The sequence below is a fragment of the Borostomias antarcticus genome (assembly GCF_949987555.1).
Source record: "Borostomias antarcticus genome assembly, chromosome: 24".
Classification (NCBI taxonomy): Eukaryota; Metazoa; Chordata; class Actinopteri; order Stomiiformes; family Stomiidae; genus Borostomias; species Borostomias antarcticus.
Window position 1 is genome coordinate 13,183,045 of NC_140257.1, and position 23,858 is coordinate 13,206,902.

Sequence of the window (23,858 nt, forward strand, 5' to 3'; positions counted from 1 at the left end):
CAACCGAGGGTCACTAGCGGCAGGAGATGAAAGGCCGTGCCGCTGGGCTGACGCTCACTTGTAATGCTCCGCCGCCACCTCGAACTCTCCCAGGAAGATGTAGGCGTTCCCCAGGTTGCAGTAGGCCCGCCTCTCCGCCGAGCGGTCGCCAAACTCTTTAGCTATCAGCAGGCGCTGAGACGAGACATGGACACACACACACACACACACACACACACATCTGTCAGTACAGCGTACAGGCGGTGACTGCAGTCTTCCACTGTGTCATATGTTTGTCTACAGGCTGTTTATCCGTGGAGAGGATGAGGACGCGATGAGCGATCCTGACCTGTTCATGGGAAGCCACCGCGTTCCGGAAGTTTCCCAGCAGGTAGTGCGTGTTGCCTAGGTTACCATAGGTTCTGCCCTGGGCAGCCCGATCGCCCAGCTCCTTCACTATGGACAGGTTGGCCCTGGAGAGACGGACCGACAGACAGACAGTCAGACTTTATTAGACGCATATAAAAGATAGCTATCCCAAATTTGATTTACATATGCCTACATGTACATTATCTGATGTAAAATTGTAAGCGTAACGTATTTGTAGAACTGGGCTGCGTTTCCCAGAGGCATCGCAGCGCTACGATGAACGCCGTTGCTTACGATGAACGTAGCGCTACGATGCCTCTGGGAAACCAGGCCCTGTACCGTATGTATAAGTGTAACAGAAACACATACGCACAACACACACGCGCACACACACACACACACCACAGAGACTCACTCATAGTACTCCGCAGCTCTCTTTAGCGCTGTCATGACCTCCTCTGGGAACTCTCCAGGCTCCGCCCCACTCCAGCAGATGCTCTTGCCCTTGGCGTGGTACACGTTGCCAAAGTTATACAGCGCCCGCGCCTGGCCCACCTGGCACACACACACACACACGCACGTAAACACCAGACCGAAAGATGACAGAGTGTTGAGAGTTCACAGGAGGATCTGAGAGGACATCCACAAAAACGAGCTGGTGGACTGGAGCTCCAATCATCGGTGCAGTTTGCCCACGGTTCAATACGTACCCCGGTTTCTGGGTCACGGTTTCCGTTCGTGTTTTGTGCGGAACAAGAAACAAATTATACTATTTCCAAAAGCCTTTCTTTATTTTGCTTGTTACTTATTACTGAACTTTCCCATTCCGGCACATTCCAGTATATGCCTGGTGTGTTGTATGATATAAAAAATATATAAATAAAGATATAAAAAACACTTTAAAATGTAAAATAAATAATTAAAAAACACTTTTCGACATTCCCAAGTGTCACCTTTTCATCACAGTTTAAAATGTTGCATATTTTGTTGATGGTTGCAAGAAAATGTACAATTAATTGGATATATCTTATCTATTAATAGCAATTAAGTTTTTTTTTAAAATCATCAAAGCAGCATTTTCGCTATTCCTAATTATCAGGAAGAAACCTCTCTCCTGCTCTAGAGCCGGCTCCGTCTGCCTACCTCACACATGCGCACTGCAGTGAGTGGAGTGAATGACACAAACCAAACTTTGTCGACCGTGCTCGTTGCTATAAGTGCAACCAGTCTTTTATGGGAGGAAATCCTGTGTGATTATTTACTCGCAAGGAGAGGCTTTCTCCTAGCCTGGCTTCGCCAGACCCAATTCGCAAAAAAGCGAAGCGTCTGGAAACTCACAGCTGCTTTCCGATTCCCAAGGGCCGTTACCGACGGGCGTAGATCAAAATGCCTCTGGACGCAATTGGAGAGACCTACAACCAATCAGGGAAAATGCCTCTACGGCGCTCCTCTGTTGCGTCATCTTATTAAACCCGCCCCATATTAGATGAGCGGTTGTGATTGGCATGAACAAATTTCTGTTTGAGCGGATTCCATTACAACGGTTGGATATCCAGACTGATCTGCGGAGTGAAATCGAATGTGAGCTCGCGAGATCAGGCTGGCGACGCCTGGCTAGCTTTCTCCAATTCGACAGGAAGAAAAGCATTGGAAGTAGCAACTGAAAACACCACAATTCACAATATTAGACAAGAGAACATGGCATCCATACTATCCATTCAGTCATCCATCCCTCCGTCCCTCTCACCTTGTCGTGCATGTCCCTAGCGATGTCCAGGTGCCGCTGGCAGCAGACCACGGCCTCGTCAAATCTGCCCAACACCTTCAGCGTGTTGCCAAGGTTACCGCTGGCTTTGGCCTCTCCCAGCAGATCCCCTATCGTCCTGTGACGGCGAGGGGCGGGAAGCAAGAAACAACTCTAATATACGAAAAGATCACAGGACGTATGTGTGTGTGTGTGTGTGTGCGTGTGTTCGGAATATCTGATGTGGTCATTCGCGCGTGCGCCTGTCCCACCTGGTGAGGGTGAGGTCGTGGTGGTGGAACTCCAGGGCCTTGGCGTAGTCGTGCAGGTGGAAGTAGGCGTTGCCCAGCTGGCTGTAGATGGCGCTCAGCACCTGCAGGTCCTCCGTGCCCACCTGCATGGCCGCCTCGAAGAAGGACACGCCCGCCTGGTAGTCCCCCGCCTTGCAGAGCCGCTCGCCCTCCAGGGCCAGCTCCAGACAGGACGCCTCCATCCTGCGGCGACGAGGGAAGAGACGGGGTTGAGAAGTGTCCAGCCTGGGTGTCACACTCAAGTCCTCAAGGGGACAAAAGTTCAGCTCCGGTTCTTCAACGCCAATTCCGTTATGGGGGTAGCACCGTAGGTGAATAGCTACGCCAAAATGGGTTAGGTAAACTATCACCGGCCTGCCAGTTGCTTTTCGAGCTCCGAATGTAGCTAGCCATCATCCATAGCTAGAAAAAAACCACACACACACGGGCTGATCCATCTGCCCAAAGTGAGGAGTCTGAAGGGAAACCAGAGAGCCGTCCACTAATCCCCGGTCTGCCTCTAAATCCAGCATCCCTCGCCCACCCCTCCGTCCGTCCACCAGGAATGTTGTTTGGCGACTTCCTTCCACCTCTGGAGAACAATGGCCGTGGTTTATCGGGGGTTTTGTTTGTTGTGGTCGGTCACACTTCCTCTCTGCCGGCTGTGGTGCACTACACCCAGCCCAGCTCAGCACGCACCACGCCCCAGGACCCTCTCTGACCACTCACCTCAGCAGGCTGCACAACTACGCCGGGGTCTCAGACGGTAGGGTATAGGGGTACAACACACGGCTAACCAGGGATGGCGGTTTCACTGGCCTGTCTCGGCCAATCACGAAACACATGTCCATCTAAGAATCTATTTCATTGGCTATGAGTCACTGTAATGGTTTGAAGCGGCGGCAGGCTCTGAGGGGGGAGTATCATAGCGGTGGATTACCGGATTAGGAGCAGATTAACCATATTATTCATACATGGCTTCAATTGTTACCACTGCCTTTTTGCAGTTGATTGTAGAAATGGCCAAAAACCTTGTTAGAGGAGGGATTAGGATGAGTCTATTCATGCACAGTGGTGTTGTAATCAACAACAGGCTATAATTCAACACTGCTGTGCTATTGAGACAGAAAACTCAGATCACTGATCATAGAATCAGAACCCACTACTGAACAAAATGCTGATGAAAGAATTAAAATTTGACAACACAGCTACCCCCCTTCTTACTTGTGTGCTCATTGCTGACATAAGAAAAGCATGAAGCCAGCAGCCTGCTGATGAGAAGAGGTTCAGAATCAGCACTAGCTAGCATCAGTGGAGCTACTGCAGCCCGGAACTACAAGTCCCATCCTCCTACAGCACCTGGGCTTTTCTCCTGTTGCAGCACATGGCACAGCAGAGAGGCATCTAAAACACGCTTCCAGAGAAACCTGTCCAGCAGACCTGCATCTACACAGGCTTCCACGGGGGAGATCCAGTAGGCATCCTTCCACCGGCCGACAACCCGTCTGGCAGATCCCTCGCTGCCTCTGTGGTGTTCAGAGGCACGCTCAACCCAACACACAGACCGAAGAGTACTCTGCTCAAAAGAACACAACAAGCTCTGCCTAACCAGCCTCTGGCCAACATGGTCAGCCATGCTTGGTATACGCGGTCCATGATATTTCCACCGTCAGCACGATCACAGCTAATCTGCTAGTCTCCCTCAGCCCCCCCCCCACCCTCTTTCTCCCTCTCCCTGCTTACCCACCCCTCTGTTTCTGCTCTCCCTCTCCTTCCAGCCCCCCCCCTCTCTCTCTCTCTCTTCAATCCCGTCACCAGGGATTAGTCAGTGGAATGGACACAACAGTAATTAAGGAGCTGGCCTGCATTAGAGGGCTCTGCTTAAACAGCTTTGTTCCATGAGGGCCAGATTCAAGTGGCCATGGGGAGAACTCTTATCAAATCTAAATTTGGAATTAAATAGTGCCGTCCTGCTTAAAGACGGACTTGAAGCAATGGAATAGGTTATGAGCTACATCATGATTGTATTTCCGTTTGGTCTATCGAGACTATATTTTGGTCTATGGACTGTGACCTCCACACTTGAGCCAAGGGCAGCGCTCCTTGTGAGACAACAGGAAGGGAGAGGCAGAACATGCCGCAGGCAGTGATGAGCAACAGTCTAACAGATGTCTGCCCTGCTCCATTCAAACAAGCTGAACGTAGGAAAACAACAAAGCACATGGCCCTGATGACTCATCAATGTTTCAGAGGGGTGGTTAAATATTGATCGTCGCTGGAGCAGGTCTTCGTGTGTGTCACCTCGCTGGTCACACCTGCTGCCGCTCTGCGAGGCGGCCTCAGGCGTAGACAGCTGATTGGCTGACTGTCTATGAAAGCCTGTGTGACCTGCTGGAAGTCGGCAAACACTGAGAAGTGGGAACAGGAACCACTCTCTCAACGAGGATGACACTGATCCCTGTGCTCACTCAGTAAACAGTAAAACACATCCTTCTGTATACTGGGAAACAGGAACCACCCATGTACTCCAGTCAGCAACACTAGCTCGATGCTCACTCACTTTAACACACTGAGGCCTATTCTGAACACAATTTAGTACAACCTTCTCTTCTGTAAATTTAACTTATTTACCACATCTCAGTTCACAATTTAGCCTATTCTAAGCTTGGTTTTCAGTTCATCTTGTGTCTGACGTCCTCCCTAAACCATAAACATCTCTCATAGCTCCAGTTAGGCAACATGGAAAATGTGACCTTGTCCCTCATGATGCACAGTAAGAGGCTTGTGATGAAACAGCGGATGATCGACTCGTCTCCGCTTTCACAGACGTCTTGTGAGGATAATCCTAAGAGTGATAGGCTATTATGAAAAACATAGCTTCTTCATGGCATCTCTCGTGGTAAAATTGATAAAAACACAAGAATCATATAGGCTATATCATCATGAATCAATCGTGAAAACCGGAAACACAAACCTGCAATGGGAGTGAAGCTGCCTCAACTAATATTGCCCACATTTGATACGACACAGAGAGAAAATAAAATAGCTGTTGAAAATAGCTGTTGATAAAATTGATGTTGCCAGTGTGAGCACAAAGAGTAAGGAAAGGCAGTGTGTGTGTGTGTGTGTGTGTGTGTGTGTGTGTGTGTATGTGCGTGCATACGTAGATTAGCTATGCCTACCTGTAGCGGACATGAGAGGACTGGTCCTCATCTCCCATGCTAACAAGTGAGCCACTGGCGTCCATCAAGACCATAATAGGAGGGACGTTCCCAGTTTAAGACCGAAAAAGAGTCAAAACTAAAAAAAAGCACGAAAACGAAACGGAGGAAAAAGAAGAGAAATCTCAATCCAAAAACGTTTTGTTCTGTTGAGCCTGGTCACAAGAGCCTTGAGGACAGAACTTGCAGGAGGTGGATCCTGTATCCTCCCGACGGGTCGGACAGAGGAACGGAGCCCTGCAGGCGACAGACTGGCAGAGCTCAGCGTCAGTCCGCCAGGGGTGCGTTTGTTTCGGGGTCTAGTGCTCTCTCTCAGCGCCCCCGCCCTGTAGCTCTCCTCGGCGGCCCTCTGTGAAGAGAACACAAGACGATGCCGTGCGTGAAGCCTCATTCTGGCCTGGCGGCGCCATGGCAACACCGACCAAACAGCAGGGTGCTAAGCAGGGCGGGAAGGTAGTGAGAGAGAGAGAGAGCGGAGGGGTGGACTCAACCACAGACAAGCTGTCAATCCATGACATCAACCTATGACTCAGCCATCAGGCAGGGGCCCGAGGCAGGCGTGGGGTGAGTGTGTGTGTGTGTGTGTGTGTGTGTGTGTGTGTGTACTCCAGCTACCCAGCGGTGTGAGCAGTGAGCATGTTGATATAGAAAGGCCTTCCAGCAGGCTGGGGAGGGACAGCCTAGAGAGCCTACTACAGTAAGCAAGCAGAGAGGCGGGGGGGTGGGGGGTCGTCACCAGGTGAACACGACCAAAGTACTGTATCCTAATTAAACGGAGGAAAAAGGACAGGGAATTTAAAGAGAAACTAGGAGAGGCACCAAAATAAGAAACATGTTACTGGACCGATTCTTCAGCATGAGGCAAATTGGATGGATGAGTTGCAGACCAGGTGGTGGTGAGAGCAGCACAGAGACCGTTGTCACCCGCTTGAAAGAAGACAGGACCACTAAGAGCGCGTGAAAATTCCATGGAAGGAAAAGGGTGGTGATAAGCAAGCAGCATGGATAAGACCAACTGCTGTTCCATTTCCAGTTTTCCCACATGAGGTCATGGTAGCCCCATTCTCATACACACGCACACACTCTCTCCCACACACACACACACAATTCCCAAACTAAATTTGAAGTCCCAGTTGCATTAACTAGATTGGTTAACCCTAACCACCAGACAGACACAAGTGACATTTATCAAGATTAGCTTTGTGAGACGTCTCTAATCCAGGAGTAATCTTATCTACTTCAGCCTGCAAATGGACAACAGCAAACAGCACATGAATCTTGACATTAGGCAAATGCAAGCTGTTAATTTCACATTCACACACAGCGGACCCCAACCGTATAAGGTAGAGTTTGTGAGGTGGATGAGCCACATGCCCTGCCATCCATTCATCCATTCATCCATCCATCCATTCATCCATCCATCCATCCATCCATCCATCCACGTCGCAGAGCGCAAATATAACTAAAGCTCCAGTTATCACACCAGGGTGCGGCCAGGAGGATCAGACAGAGGCTAGGATGGAGGGAGATATTTCCACTCTCCCCAATCACACACTGTAGCCACAGAGAGCAGACCAACCTCCAGAACTGTATAATATAAACCAGGTCCAACGTTTTAAACATACTATATTATAGAATGTTTAAAACTTTGACTGGACCTGGTTTATCAGAGGCAGCGATCGTTTTCCTTTACAAATTTGTGAAAACATACAGTACGTCTAGGTTATTTAGAAAAAACAGGTCACCCCTGCTCAGCCTGTTGTTCCAACTTCCAGGTGAACTTGAACTTCTCTAATTAAAACTGGAGCCTGGGGCTTGATGAGTTTGCAGTACAGGCAGGCCCCTGCATATGTTTATCATTAGCAATCAACGTCTGCGTGTGTGTATGCGTGGGTGGGTGTGTGCAGCCTTTTCCAATATTGTTTGCCAACTGGGTGTGTATTGTATGTGTGTGACTTGCAAACTGGTCACAAAGCTCCACTGTGTTCTGGGAATGGTTTGGAGCAGTGGAGTGAATTTGTAGTGGGAAGCCACAGATTAAGGCAACAAAAAGCAACTCTTCCTAAGGGAGCTTTACAGGAGGTGACCGCTGGTTCCCAAAACAGAGGGCCTGTCATCATCATGACCTCACCTCCTGTAAGCTACTCTGGTGGTGGTCCAGCTCGCTCTTTGTGTCCACATTCCACCTCTGATTAACCAAGCAGGCGCGGAAACACCAAAGCAGCATAACTAATGCATGAGAGCAGGGATCCAAAGTATAATCGTCCAAACAAAAGCAGATAAAGGGTACTTTTAATAGGCACCTGTAATTCCTCAGTGCAGGGGCAGGGATTCTGAATAGCCTGACAAAGAAAGAAAGAGAGAGAGAGAGAGACAGAGAGAGAGAGAGAGAGAGAGAGAGAGAGAGAGAGAGAAAGAGAGAGAGGGGGGGTCATTATGAAGCTTAGGTTAGCTGGTTTATTGAGCATTGAGCATTCAACAAGTTCACTTGATCACTTTTTTGTTTATGGAAAGGGCTCTTTCAACATTACTAAAAAGTCAGGTATCTAGCTAGCTACAACACATTAGTAAAGGACACCTTACTCTAACGTTAACGTTACAACTTGAAATAGATTAGACTCACGTTATAAACTCAATAAACTACAAATTCTGCAGATAGCTCGGATACTGTTATCGGTAGCTAACAAGGATTCAAAGATGTAGACTAACGTCATCTAGCCCAATAGCTAGTGCTAGCTTAGCTAGCTAACGTTAGCTTTGCTGTCCACTTACGTTAGGCGGTCCAGTTCGAAAAATGGGTCAGACTCTCCCCTTTGATTATTCACACGTTAAGCGATACGGTTCTAGTTGGCTAGATAAACAGCTCTATTGTTCTTATTTCCATAAATGCGTTTAATGTTATTAGCTAGCAAGCAATATATTCCCTAATTGGCTTTATCAAAAGGAGCCTTGTTCAAGGGACGACCAAAACTTTTTTCGCCAACTTCGATGAGAAAAAAATCCTATTGACATGGCTCAGTCTGCGAGATGTTGGTCCAGTAACCAATCAGAGGTGTGCATTCAAAGATAGTCACGCCCCTATAACCGTCTTTGAATCGGGTACGCTTGTTTTGTCTCACTTGGTAAAAGTCAGGCGATCAGACCGTGATCAGCAGGCACCCGGTCCACCGGCGGGCGCCAGCGAAACATAAACGATATTTGCTTGTGAATTTTGAAATTCCTAGTGATATCATCCACCTCAACAACACAACGAGCTTTCACTATCGGCTGTCAATGAAATGTCTGCTTTCCACTCTCCACTGTCAAGGAACATTAGCAAAGTAACAAACAAACCGGCAGCTAACACTAACGTTAGTTAAATGCAACGTAAACGTGATTGACCAGGCGTAGTCATACAGTTGGGCTGTGATTTCAAGAACAGTCTGCGTAACGTTAGGTGCACTTCTCAGCAATATCGTTTTAGCTAGGGTAAGTTACGCTAGACGACTGTTGCTAGCGGACGTTATGTTTTATCGTTAACGCAGAGGCCAATGTCCATTTACTTGCAATTCAGTTAATTCTTCCAATGCTATCTATCTGCTTTCCATGATATGCATTGGCATGGCTCGAAGAGAAATAACTAACTTAACTAGCATCTATGAGCTAGTGCTTAAGGGGTTACCCAAGCAACCAAACTCCGCCCCTGTGCTCCACCAAGAGCAGACGTTCAGCGATACAATGTACATTATTGATGGGGCTGCAGACATGAGCCTGCCCGGCGCTTGACACAAGCATGTAACCGAGAAAATGTAATTGGTTTGTTATGTCAAAGTTACTAAAGGATCCCCGCAAGACAGGCTGTATCTGTAGCTATATGTACGCATGTCAAGGTGGACTTCGCAGAGGCACTACAAGATAGGCTGCTGAAGTTGGGTATCCGGGTAAGTTGATTTATGCTACGAGTGACATGGTGTAGGGTTGTCTATCTGCATAAGGAGCCGCCAGTGTGTATGAGAAGTACAAAGGTACATTTGAGTGTGTTCATGAGAGGTCCAGAGAAGGGGACAACCACTGCCATTCATCTGCTATAAAATGTCTGCTGCTACACTGCTGAATTAAACTGTGGTAGAGGATATTTAATTTAAACATAAGTTTGTTGTTGTTAGCCAAATTGCAACTACAAGTCACTCTCCTGACTCTCTTAATACATCCATGCTCTCCTTGCATGGAAGGTTTTCCCCATCTTATTGCGCAAAAATCATACTCCTGTAATGCAGAAGAGCAAGTTCATCCACTCTCTCTCACTCTCTCTCTCTCTCACACACACACACACACACACTTCCTCTCTCTGTCTCTCTCTCCATACACACGCCCACACAATACAAAGAATGTCGAGTAACTAATGTGCTCAACACTTCTTGATCCACTGTTCTCTCATTGCCCATCCGTGTTGCTTAGAAATGGACGAAACACCATTGTCCCGTGACACCTTATTCCATGTCTTCCCCTGCAGACAAAGACCGACCGGATCAGGGGACGAGAGTCGAGGAAGGAGCGAGGGAACACTGGAATGAACAGAGAGAAAGTCTTGACGGAGAAGTCGGCAGCACCGGGTCAGCGTTGAGGGGAGAGCCATGGACGGGGACAATGAGGAGCCGGAGGAGGACTGCGAGGCCGACGGCGCCCACGCCAGGTCGTCCTCCCCTCAGCCTGCTGTCCTGTGGGAGAAGGTCTTCCAGCAGAGCATCTTTGTGGACCTGAGCGAGGACGAGAGCATCCACCTCAGCGACCTGGAGAGCTCCTTCGCCCTGTGTCTCTCCCAGCAAGAGTCTCCGGCCTCAGCCAGCATCCATCTCAGTGGTGAGACTCTTCTTCCTCTCTAGGCTGTGATGCCTCTTTTCTTACATCTGTCTGCTTTCCTGTACCTGTCATGTTTATGAAGTGCATGCAATTCCTGACTGCTTCTTATAGTTAGTCTTCTAGACCATGACTGGCTACACAAATATAACAGATATAACACAGATATGACTTATTCTACCACGGACAACTAATACTATATAACTGTACAACAATTTTGTGGTCTCTCAATGGACATCCCGCATGAATAAAGGTTCAATAAATGCATGCATCTGTTTTCTAGAGGACGCTGAGATGTCCGACTCGGGCGACTTCTCCTCGGAGAGCAGCGATGACGCCACCGGCCGGAGTGAGCGCGTGGTGGTGGGCCGGACGAAGAGCAGCGTGACGCGCGCCCCCGCTCGGAGAGCAGACGCCACGCAGGAGGAGGAGGAGCGACGTCCCTCCGTCGACGGGGACCAGGAGCCGGGGGACACCAGCGACGAGGAGCAGGAAGACCTCCCCTACGACGGGGACCTGCTGGACAGCCGCTATCTCAACCCCACAGCTCACCCGGAGGACCGTTCGGACACGGTGGGAGACCATTCTGAAACTCTCCAGTCCAGTCCCAATGCCCTAGATCTTTCTGGGCTGCCCGTAGTAGGGAGAGATAAGGATATTAACATGCCTGGCCTCTGTCCTACTGAGATCAGCGCTATAGAGATGGTGTGTGTGTCACCAGAGGAGGACCAGGGTAGAACTGGTAGTTCTATAGACCCCGCCAGGCCTACAGTGGGTCTACCCAAGTGCAGCAGTCCTGTGTGCGACGCCCCGTATGCAGACATCGCCCAGCTGCTCCTGCGTCACTTCTCCCAGGACGAGCTGCTTCAGTCGGGCAGGCTGATCGAGGCTGAGACCCTGCCGGAGGTGTCGCTCCTGGAGAGCATGGATGACACCGTGCTCAGCAGGGCCCCACAACGCAGCAGCACAGGGAGCCCCAGTGATATTAGTGGCAGAGCCCCACGGCGCAGCAGCCCTGCTGGGGTTACTGACATTAGACAGAGTTTGTGGGAGACCAGTGGAGAAAGGAGTCCCAGTGCTTCAGACGGACTGGAGAGGTCGAGCCGGGAGGCTGAGGAGTCTCACCACAGTGACGGCACCTCTACTGCTGACAGCCACGTGTCAAGCAGCGAGGGCGAAGACGCCGAGCAGAGCAGCAGAGGCCCGGACCTGTCAGGGGAGAGAGAGGAAGAGGAGTCGCAGGTGGAGGAGGAGGAGGAGGAGGGAGGAGAAGAGGACGAGATCCGGAGAGTTTCCCTGGTGAGGACCAGGTCCTTCAGCGAGCTGAAGTACGGCCAGGGCCAGGTCCACTACCGGCTCCCAGACTTCTCCAAGGTCGCCCCCAAGGTCAGGATCCCGAAGAGCACCGGCGGCTCGTTCGGCGCACCGCTGAGCCGCTCCCCCGCCGCCATCCTCCGAGTCCAGTCCTCGCCGGGCATGCTGGGAATGTCGCCGGCGACTCGTAAGGCGACGGCGGACGTGATCAGCAGGGTGCTGGAGGACGCGGCGCAGCCCTCGGACACCCCGTACTTTTTCAGAGCCCAGGAGAGGCCAGCTGACACCAATCCAGCACTGGTGCATCACCTGCAGGTGGGTCACCAGGGACAGTCTCTACTGAGCTGTTTATGACATATTTATTACATCTGGGTATTTATTCATGTGCCCTTTTCTTTCAGGCTGAATATGATAAACTGCTAACTAAATACGCTGAGGCAGAGAACATGATTGATCAGATGAGACTGGGAACAAAAGTATGTTTGTTTATAATCCCCCCCCCATTTTTGTGTGTTGTCTTGTTGCGAATGAGGCAGACAGTACTTTCTTTCTCTCCTTCCACAGCCCCAAGCCCCCTCTGAGCCGGAATTTGACTTAGACTGTTGTGGCCCACATGACCACCTGAGGCCCGGAAGCAATGGGAGCCATTTGGGATCCATGCCTGTTCCTACTGCCCCACCCCTAACAAGTAAGGCACCGCCTCTCTGCTTACTGCCCCACCCCTAACAAGTAAGACTCCACCTCTCTCTTTACCGTCCCACCCCTAACAAGTAAGACTCCACCTATCTCTTTACTGCCCCACCCCTAACAAGTAAGACTCCACCTCTCTCTTTACCGTCCCACCCCTAACAAGTAAGACTCAGACTCTGATGTCGGCATCTGATGTCATGATGTCCTCTCTCTGTATCCTTGACAACAAATTAGCTCCAGCACCTGTCGAGGTGAAGCTGGTTTTCATTGTGATGGGATTAAATAACATAAGGCTCTCGTTACCCTGACATCTTAGCTCTTTCATAAGATGGAGGGCTCTGCATGGTGAAGGAATAAGATGACATACTACACTGGATGTTGACGGTCATATCCTACCTCGGATTCAACATGCTGTCCTGAAATTATGTTTTCCTGCAAATGAAATGTTAAAATGTCCACCTAACTTGCATTATGTTGGGAAAACAAAACGAGAGTTAAAAACCAGGATCTGTGAACATAAGTGTTCTATTCGTAATCATGATGAGAAATCATCAGTGACGAGGAATTTCAACAGTCATAGTGAAAGTAGAGTGAATTACACTATTGAGAGGAGATGAGACAGTGAATAGACCACGGAGAGGTGGAAATATGTTTCAGAGGGAAACATATTGGATACAATCCCTACTAGGTACCCTCATTCCGAATGGTCTAAATGAGATTTTGTTTGTTTGTTTTTTATTTTGATGTAGGCTATACCATGTGCATTGTGCTTCATTATTTCTAATGCTTTCTTTTGCTTTTCTCTGTTATTCTTGTGAATTATAATTGTGAACGATTAGATATACCTGTTGATAAGGATGCCTAGAATGACCACTCCTGTATGAACTGATTTGACGTTGCCATTATACCTGCTGAGGAAGGACACGGCACGAATGTTCGGTGTGGCAAACTGACAAATTTGGAGTGCTTTCTATTCTCTTTTTCATATATCTACTACATTTATTAAGATCAAGCAGCCACCCGTCTAAAGACTGTTGAGTTGAGCGCGTTCTAGCTTATTTTTTCTGCTCATGAAGTCATTATTGTACTGCATTACATAAGCTCGCCATCAATTAGTTACAAAATTATGTTCCAACACTGCAGAGGGCCGAGATATAGAATCATATCCAGTTCACTAGTACTTACTGTAGTTGTGTTATCCTTGACTGGGACCGGTTATCCACAGTGAGTAGAGCTGTGCGCATCCAACCCGTCTTTAGGCCAAGTGCACAATAAATAAAACACACAACTCTTAGAGGAAAAGGATATCTGCACACTGGAATTAGAGCTCCAGATACTTTATTCGATGAGCAACGTTTCGACCCAAAAGCAGGCAAAGAAATTTGGTTATCCACAACAATTCCTTTGAACGCACGTACAGTACTGGCATGATGTGCTGGCGTTACGTGTGTCGAATTCAATCGATCGATCACCTGCTCGTTCAACCGCCGGTGTTGTTCCCAGGACAGGTCGCAGAGGAGCCGAGCAGCAGCGGTCAGCCTGACCTGCCACTGAGCCAGGCTGACCAGCAGAGCCAGAGTGACGGGGAGAAGATGACCAGTGATCTCAGAGACATCATCGGGCAGTTCATGCAGAAGGTGGAAAAAACGCAGTCTAAGACGTGAGACGCGATAACTGGTGAATAATAAAGTACCGTAAATGACCACATGTTTTTTGGCAGGTGGACGAATTCAAGATGTGCCTCAAGACCATGTCTATAAACCTTGAGGAACAGCAGATGGTAAGCAGGAAGCTGGACGACAACACTGGGTTAGGGAAGTGCTGTACAGGCCCACTACATTGAATCTACCTCAGTATTACCCCACTAAGCCTGTGTGTGTAACGTGTGTGTGTTTGTGTGTGCATGTTTATGTATGTGTCCGTACATATGCCTGTGCTTGCGTGCATGTTTCTGTCTGTGTGTACATGTATGTGTTTGTGTGTGTGTGTGTTTGTGTGTGTGTGTGTTTGTGTGTGCTCCAGGTGTTTAAGAGTATGATGGAGGCCCAGGACCAGCTGGAAAGGAAGTACATCAGCAGGAAGGAGGAGCACAGAGCTCTGGAGATGCAGAACTACCTGGGCGTGGCCAGGAACACCGGCACCTTCGACCATGATAGGTCAGAGGTCAAAACAACAACAACAACAACAACAAACATACCTGTGGAAGGCAACGTTGCTAATGCTGTCTCTGTATTTGGACAATAACTGTGTGTGTGTGTGTGTGTGTGTGTGTGTGTGTGTGTGTGTGTGTGTGTGTGTGTGTGTGTGTGTGTGCAGGCTAGTGGAGGGGGAGATATTCAGGGTAGGGATGCACCTGGAGGACATTAAGGAGCTGATAGACAGGAACATGTGTGAGCAGCTCTCCCCTCCCCCCTCGTCCTCCACCCCCTCCACTCAGTCTCCGAACGTGGGCTCCAGCGCCCCCTGTCTGACCACACCCTCCCCACCTCCAGCACCACCCGCACATGAGGTGACACACCCACTCGCCCTCGCTCGATATCCTCACTCACTCACTCACTCACTCACTCACTCACTCACTCACTCACTCGCTCACTCAATCTCACACTCCCTCCTTTGCTCATTCACTCTCACTCACCCACTTGTTAAAACACTTACTCACTCACTCATTCGTCATCTCACTCGCTCACTCCCTCACTTGCTGTCTCACTCGCTCATTTACTCACTTGCTATCTCACTTGTTCATTCACTCACTCATTGACTTATTCTCTAACTCACTCATTGTCTCTCTCACTTCTCTTTCTCTTACTTATTTAGGGACTGTGTTTAGGGAGCTCCTGTGTGTAAACAACATGAAATGTTGATGAGTTGACGCTGATGTATCTTCATGGTTCTCGCGTGAAGACAGATACTGTACTTAAGATATACCTTAAGTACATCTGGAGCAGCTCTCTCACTGACTCATATCCTCCATGCTTGCTCAAGTTTCGCAGTGAGGACATGCTAGCTGCTGTAGCGTGTTAGTGTGTGTGTGTGTGTGATCTCCTCTGACTAACCGAAGATTATCTGACAGGGCTTCATGTTACAGGAGCCAGGCCCTTGTTTTTCCATCAGGGGTTATGAGACGGAGAGGAGGGAGGAAGAGGAGTCCATTGAAGCCCATGGAGATGAGGAGCTCACCTCTGCAGACTCTATAGCGGACAGTACTGGACCGAGCAGCAGCAGTCTACGGTACATACCATAAGGGCCTTTAACATGAGGAAAAAAGTGACCTAATACTAGGGCTGGGTATCGATTCGAATTTCAAGAATCGATTCGATTCCGATTCACAAGGTTCAGAATCGATTATGACGATTCAATTCGATTCGATTCAATATCGATTCGGTTAGTTTTACTAAAACCTGTTTGTTTTTTTAAGCTGTAACCTTAATTACATGACTGCCAAGTTATGCAACACATCAATACTAGGGCTGGGTATCAATACTGATTTCCAAAAATTTATGAATGAATGAATCATTTAATGAATTAATGAACTATTCATTTCTTCATTCATTCATTAAATAAAAGATCGATTTTGGGATTCATGTTGGGATTAATCGATTCTTTTAAACCAGCCCTACCTAATTCCTCCTAGCCTTGTGAGACCATCCTGATCTCGCAAGCTCACATCAGTTTCTCTCTGCAGCTCAGTCTGGCATTCCCCCTATCTCGAACGATTATTCTCCGATTACGTTTTGGCCAGGCCAAATCAGAGATTGTTCTGACTGCTGTTCTGCCCCCCAGCAGAACATAGTCCCTGATTGGTTCCCATAGTTGATGCGTGAAAATAAAATACAAGGCCACTGGCAAAACAGTCTCCCTAATTAGACTCAATAATAACAATTAAAGTAGAATAGAGTATGCAAGAGTTTCAACATGTTGGAGGTGCCAAAAACAAGACTTAAGTCTAGAGGCGACAGGGCCTTTGCAGCACCAGTTTTTAAAATCCTCCCTAAAAACCTTTTCTCCCTGGCGTTTTAACCAGTCTGTGCTCAAGCCTCGTTTATGTGCAAAGTCTGTATTGTTTGCTGAAATGTCCTTGTTTTTGCTGAGAGAGGTTTTGACCCAGGATCCACCTTTGTACAGCACTTTGGTTGACTGCTGTCATTTTAAATACATTTGGATTTTGATTTGATTTGAAAAGACGTTGCCGTTCTTCCGACTGAATTTGGTAAAAGTTTTGTCACGCTGATTGGTTGAAGGTTAGTCTGTCAAAGCAATTACTCCCGTACACAGTAATCATTCGAGATAGGGGGAATGTGCCAGACTGAGCTGCAGAGAGAAACCCAATGTGAGCTCACACGGTCAGGATGGTCTCACAAGGCTAAATTCCTCCCCTCCTTGAAAAAACACTCATCTGATTTGACAGAATTGGTATCAGCTGTGTAGAGAAGCACATGCTTTCTACTATCTGGTCATGTTGGATTAGACAGGACATCGAGGCTAGAGATCGACCGATATGCATTTTTTAGGGCCGATACCGATACCGATAATTGGCAAATTGAGGTGGCCGATAGCCGATATTTAAGGCCGATATTTAATATCACCAATTCACTTTTTTTTTCTTTTACAAAATGACAAGGAGAGATGCAAATAAAATAAAATATTTTATTTTGGTCTTCACCTGGGCACACATTTAACAGCTCTCATATACTGTATTACAAATGAATTAAAAATAAATAGGCCACAATTCCTCTCATGTTCTCATTCAACAAAATCTAATAAAATAAAATACATTTCAACTGAATGTTTTACAGGCTACAGTAGCTGAACGTTGCCATTTAGAACAGGGCAGGCTACTGCTCTGCTGAGAGTGAGACGGAACGCTGCTACTAATCATGAAACGTAACCAAGCATGCCCAGTGTAGTAAGGTGTTATCAGCCTAATACTCCCAATCTAAGATAACTAGGTTGTAGTGTAAGAAGCATAGCCTCTCAGCCTGCTCACCGCGGAGCTTGTTTCTTCTTTTTTCATATATTGCCCCCACTTCACTAAATACACGCTCACTAGGAACGGAAGAAGGTGGGGGACAGAGATATCTCCTCGCAAGAGGGGCGAGCAGGGGCAACTCTGCCTCGCTGATCTTCCACCACTCGAGTGGATCACTTTTATGGTCAATCACTGGCTCTCGTAGGTACCGCTCTAGCTGCTCTTCCAGGCTGGCCCTGACACTAACCACTGCTGACCTGACGCCAAGCAAGGCATCATACATGTGATCAATGAGGTCACTCTTGATGACATAGTCTAAAAAAATATATAAGAAAAAAAGACAAAAACACACAGGTTAATATCCAATTAAACTACAGTCAAGTCACCACGTTTCAAGACATTTTTCCTGCCCGTTTAATTTAGTTTTTAGCCTATTGCAGACACCTAAAAGAAAATAAAGACAATAGACCATTTTACTGTTGGTAAACAATTAAGTGTGCGCATTTTGGCAAAAAAAGAATGAACTCATTACAGCGATATGTAGGCAATTTCGAAACGGGATAATGACGTTCCATAGAAAAAGGTCTATATGAAACTACAGCAAAACCACAACAATGTAGACTATTTCTCCAGTGGGAGCAGACTACAGAATTGTCCCTTTGACTGATTTTCAATGTTTTACTTTTCAACACAGCTGAATGTTTCATGACAGAATTGTAACATACTGCACACTTAGACAACAGTATATTAGAGTTGTCTGTTTAATTGAGCGATGCGTTTCGCTCGCTTCGTCATGCTCTCCTTTCGCATTGCTTCGATGAGCCTATAGAAGCAACATGCGAAACGCATCGCACAATTAAACAGGCCATCCTCAAATATAGACTACTGTTGTCTAAGTGTGCGGTATGTAACAATTTTCTTATGACTAGCTCTGGCTTTATACCTGCACCTTTGATATAGCCTACGCTGTGCACAGGCACCCTCTTTTTATCAGCTGAATGTATGTAGTTTACTATTTGTTTTCATTTGCATTCATGGGTGCTAATTAATAAACTATTTGACAACGGGAAGAGCAGAGTTGCATCCGACATCATATCGTTTTAGGCAACAAGTTGTGCGTAATAGCCTACAAGTGAATGAGCTCATCCAGCTCAATGGGATACGACCGCGTATCAGCAAGTGCCTCTCCGGAGAGGGAGATGGCAGAACAGCATGGGAGATTTCGCTGGTGCCAGTTATCGTTTTTGTTGTGGCGCAGAGTTACATTAATGTACATTAGGCCTACACCTTCATAAGAGTTCAATGATTTAACAGTTAATTCCGAACGTCCTTCTCCCCTCACTGCATCCGACATCATATCGTTTTAGGCAACAAGTTGTGCGTAATAGCCTACAAGTGAATAAGCTGATCCAGCTCAATGGGATACGACCGCGTATCAGCAAGTGCCGTAGGTGCCTCTCCGGAGAGGGAGATGGCAGAACAGCATGGGAGATTTCGCTGGTGCCATATCGTTTTTGTTGTGGCGCAGAGTTACATTAATGTACATTAGGCCTACACCTTCATAAGAGTTCAATTGATTTAACAGTTAATTCCGAACGTCCTTCCTCCCCTCACATCCATGCCTCTCAATGCGCTTCCGCTTTCCTATATGTCTAGAAGTGCATAGTTTTGCCTTGATTCAAATAGTCTTAAAATTCGATGTATATTACATCTTTATCAGACTGAATTAAATGTTTTTTTTAAGATCCTTCTCCCCTCTTTACAATGCACTTTCATTGTCCACAAGTGGAAAAAAAGTCTAGACGTTGAGCTAGCCCGCTGAACCTGTCAGTTTTACCGCTCCATAAAATCTCCCGAGCTGGTGTAATTCCTCCGGTGGGCTACTTACTGACTCATGTTAAGTTAGCTAGCAGACCATTTCCTAATAAGGTGTAAAATGGCTGAGTGACTTTGATTTGAACTACAAGGATGGGAGAGCCAATTGGTGACGTTAGCTAGCTATCAGTCAGACTCAAGCCAAGGGAAAGTTCTAGCAACTAGCATAGCCTAGCTTGTTAAGGCTAGCTAACGTTAGTTGCATTACTTCCACGTTATTGGAGGCTGCCTATTATGAAAATCAATTTAACATGACAAAACTATTAATTTTCGGTGATTGTGTGCCTTAACTTACCGTTGGAAATGATGCAGTCTCCGAGTAGACCCTCCGCGATGTGCACGGCACGCTTCTTGCTCACCAACATTATATGGCTCTTTCGTAGTGACGCAATATCGGCCTTATAAAGCCGATAGCCGATATGACGCCAAAACGTGAATATCGGCCGTAATTATCGGCCGAGCCGATTATTGGTCGATCTCTAATCGAGGCCTCTGTTTCTCTCTGCAGACCGGTCTCTTGGTACCACGCGCAGTTCCATTATGTGGCTATTACATGCCTTTGATAATCATCTTTGGCTGTTGATGGATGCTGTAAATGGATTGTGTGTGTTTGTGTGAGTGCGTGTGTGTGTGCTGGCTTGTGTGTTTGTGGGAGTGATTGTGTGTTCTGATCACCGGCACGCTCTGGACCTCCTGTGGGGGGATAGTGTTTCGGGTACACGACTGGTGTTGGGTTCCACGGGGAGGAGGAGGAGGAGGAGAGAGAGACACAACAGAGTGTGTTAGTCTCTCTGTCTTTTCCCTCCAAGGATCTCACACGCTTCCCTGGAGAGACTCAACATCACCACCACTGAGGAAGAGGAGGAGGAGGAGGAGAGGACCTCTGTGCTCTCTGAAGGGATAGGCTCTGACAGCAGCCTGACCAGGCACAGCTCTTCCTTCAGTCCTGACAGGTCAGTATCAGGAGCGTGTAGACTAGTCAACAAACAGCTGACCTCTTCTCTGTCTCTGTGAGTAGTGCATGGTTGATGGTTCATATAACTAATCCTACTGGTTATCTGTATGTAGTCTAAGTGAGAACCTTGTGGTTATTCTAGAACTACAGTAGCAGGAATCTCCTCAAAATCCTTCCATAGATCTTGCGACATTTTCGTTCCATAGAAATATGCATATAACAGGAAGCGAATGCTACTCTACTTATTATGGCTCAACGTTATTTATCTGTATTTACAGAGAGAAACATCTATGGGGTCTTTATCTGCAGTCTTAGATAATGATTGTTGATGATGATGATTGTTGATGATGATTGTTGTTGTTGATGTTGCTGTTGCCTCCTGTGTCTGGGGTGTGAGAGCTGTGATTAACCCTTTTAGTACAGTCAATACAGTGCCAACATTTCGAATATTAATTGGATTTTCCCTATATTACTAGAAAGCGCAGTTTCTCTGCTTTTAGGGAGAGTTGGAATGTTCGAATTTGTTAGTTTGGATGTTTGGATTTTTTAAAGATATATTTTTTTTTTTTACCAGTGACGCGGTCATATTCAAAGGGTTAAAGTAAGCCATGTACTTAACACATGAAAGCATTTCTTACATGTATAACACTTATTTCCTATGTGGTCCCCGATGGCAGGCTAACAGGACTGACCAGCGATGAGCTCAGCGCGAGTCTGGCCGTGGAGGGGTCCTGCTCCTCTGAAGCCCTGAGAACCCAGAGCCTGTCCGACCAGACCCTCAGCACAGCGCACGTCAGCAGCAACACACAGGACAACACACTGGTAGATAAGAAGCGAATGAAGCAGCTTCCCCTACTCTCCAATATAGAGCTTTGAGCATCTGGAAAGGTGCTGCAGATATACTGTAGGCTTGCAATGTATTAGTATTTTTGTGAAATGAACACCTTGAGTTATGGTAAGGGACTTTTGGTTTAGTTGATTAGTGAGGAAACATTCCCATAACTAACAAGGATGGAAATGATATATCCAGGTTAGTTCTGTGGTCCAGTCCACTGTTTATTCAGCGGCCCACCAAGGGTCCATGTGTGTAATGTGAGCCTCGTTACGCAACAGTGAAGGTAGACCACTGGACAATATGACTATACTGTATGTGCTGCTCCAGGTGTGTGTGTGTGTGTGTGTGTGTGTGTGTGTGTGTGTGTGTGGTCAGGCCAGTGACAGTGTGCTCTGGGTTGTAGAGGATAGTGAGTCCAGAGACTGACAGCGGCTTCGGAAGCTCTGACCTGAGTCGACCGGCCACAGGGCTGTCCCAAACAAAACTACACACAGACAGGCAAAGGTAAATGTACACACACACAAACACACACACACAGACACACACACACACACACACACACACACACACACACACACACATTTGAATTCTTTATTTAGTTCTGCATTTTCAAAATACATCGCAGGGGCCCAAATATAGTTCCATTGCTATCATCTTGATGAGTCGCGTCACATTTTATAGATACGAACAAGCATCTAGGATGTACACAATATGCTTACATGTACATACATACACACATACATGTATCTTGATGGTATAATATGCATTATAATGATGTACAGTAAACATACAGAAAATACCACTAACATCAGGGGAGTTATGGGTACAGAAAACATCTCCTCCAAATGCAGTGGCTACCAATAATGGAGATTGAGCAATATTTAGCAGTCTGCTTTCTTCACACACACACACACACACACACACACACACACACACACACACACACACCTCATCACATCGCTTTAAAGTCGCACTGAAATGAAAAAAGCATTCTGTCCCATTTTGGTTCACATAATTTGTCATAGTGTTCACCTATTCAACGATGTATGCCAAAAAAATTACAAAATTCTACTTTTGTTGTAATCTTATATCAAAGTATATAATTTCTTACTTCCTGGAAAACGGTAGGTCACGTGCAATGACGACAACAGGTACCTTAGATTTTAGGCCAATAATCTCACGACATCCACCCGTCAATCAACGCTATCCTTCTATCGAATCTGTCTAAAGTTCTTAAAACCCGTCCACTTGTCAATGTTCCAATCAAGTTCCTCTAAACATATGTCCCACCCTCATAGCTTGTTTGCGTCGGAAATACGTCAAACTACGGAAGTTAGATGATCTCAAACGTCCGTTTCAGTGCGACTTTAAGGGATTGTGAACACTTGTATATTGCCAAATTAAAGTTAATAACAAACATCAACAATTAGGTTCTGTGCTGATGTTTTTCTCTACTATCCCATACATACATAGTGTCCTGTCCCAGAGTGATGTCAGCTCTGGCCAGAGGAGTCTGAGTGGTTCGGACAGCGAGGGATCCTGCTCCAACATCCAGACGACCATCCAGCAGGCTGAGGAGAGGAGGGGCAGTCTGAAGACCTCCGTCCACCCTGTTGTCAGCCAGACTGAGGAGAGGAGGGGCAGTCTGAAGACCTCCGTCCACCCTGTTGTCAGCCAGACTGAGGAGAGGAGGGGCAGTCTGAAGACCTCCGTCCACCCTGTTGTCAGCCAGACTGAGGAGAGGAGGGGCAGTCTGAAGACCTCCGTCCACCCTGTTGTCAGCCAGACTGAGGAGAGGAGGGGCAGTCTGAAGACCTCATACCCACAGCAGCAGCTACAGACACACCCACAGCCAGCGGCACAGTCCCAGCTAGAGCAAACAGTTGAATCCCAGAGGTGCAGCTCTGCAGTGGGCCTGTGGGTGGAGAGCACCGGTCAGGAGGCTCCAGACAGGCTGCCGGGTGAGTCGCACGGAGGAGGACGAGGACGGTGTGGATGTTCGGTATGAATGTTCAGTCGTCGTCAGTTCTCTTCTGTAATGCAGGCCGTCTGAGCCAGGCTGACCGATGGAGACTGTTCTTCCCTCCCTCCACCCCTGACCCCTGACCCCCGACCCTTCCTACAGACGCAGAGACTGACTCCCTCTTTAACAGCCAGCAACATCACCACCACGACTGCCACAGCATCACCATGCAAACGCCACAGAGAGACAAACACCCTCACACCTGCTCCTGTAACAGGTGAGATTGGAGATGCAGGTAATGCTGCTCTCTCTCTCTGTCTTCCCTAAGATAGACCTCCTAACCTGTATTGATTTGTGCGTGTGTGTGTGTGCGTGCGTCCGTGTGTGTGTGTGTGTGTGTGTGTGTGTGTGTGCGTCCATGTGTGTGTCTAGTGAAGCTATCCTGGCCCTGCAGTCGGAGGTGTCCAGGCTGAAGAGAGACCTGGAGGAAGGCCTGGTCCAACTGCCTCAGCTGAACCGGTGGATGGACTATCTCACGTCCAGATACAGCCAGGACCGGAGGCCCAAGACCAGGCCCAGGACCCACCACAAACCCGCCAACAATAGGTACGTAGGCCTCTGGGGGGAGGTACAGTATGCACCTACTGCAACAACACTAGGGCGCCATTGGAAGGGTAGAGGGGGAGAAATGGATGGATTCGTTGGTGGAAGGATGGACGGGTGGATGCACTGAAAGATGGATGAACGGATGGATGGATTTGTTCTGGGGGGGTATTCCAGAAAGCAGGTTTAGTGAATCCCTGAGTTTGTTATCCCTGAAA

The 23,858-nt window shown here is 47.6% G+C and overlaps 1 protein-coding gene across 1 annotated transcript in view; it reads right to left on the reverse strand.

Moving 5' to 3' along the window:
* The window catches only part of gpsm2 (G protein signaling modulator 2), an 11,118-nt gene extending 5,469 nt beyond the window's left edge, over positions 1-5,649 (reverse strand). Inside the window, exons 1-6 of the mRNA XM_084458024.1 lie at positions 5,565-5,649; positions 2,365-2,586; positions 2,096-2,231; positions 764-903; positions 329-452; positions 59-174 (exon numbers count right to left, since the gene is read on the reverse strand). Of these exons, the coding sequence (XP_084314150.1) occupies positions 59-174; positions 329-452; positions 764-903; positions 2,096-2,231; positions 2,365-2,586; positions 5,565-5,638 (812 nt within the window). The 5' untranslated portion in view covers positions 5,639-5,649. The remainder of the gene's footprint in view (positions 1-58; positions 175-328; positions 453-763; positions 904-2,095; positions 2,232-2,364; positions 2,587-5,564) is intronic.
* Between the last annotated feature and the right edge of the window lie 18,209 nt (positions 5,650-23,858).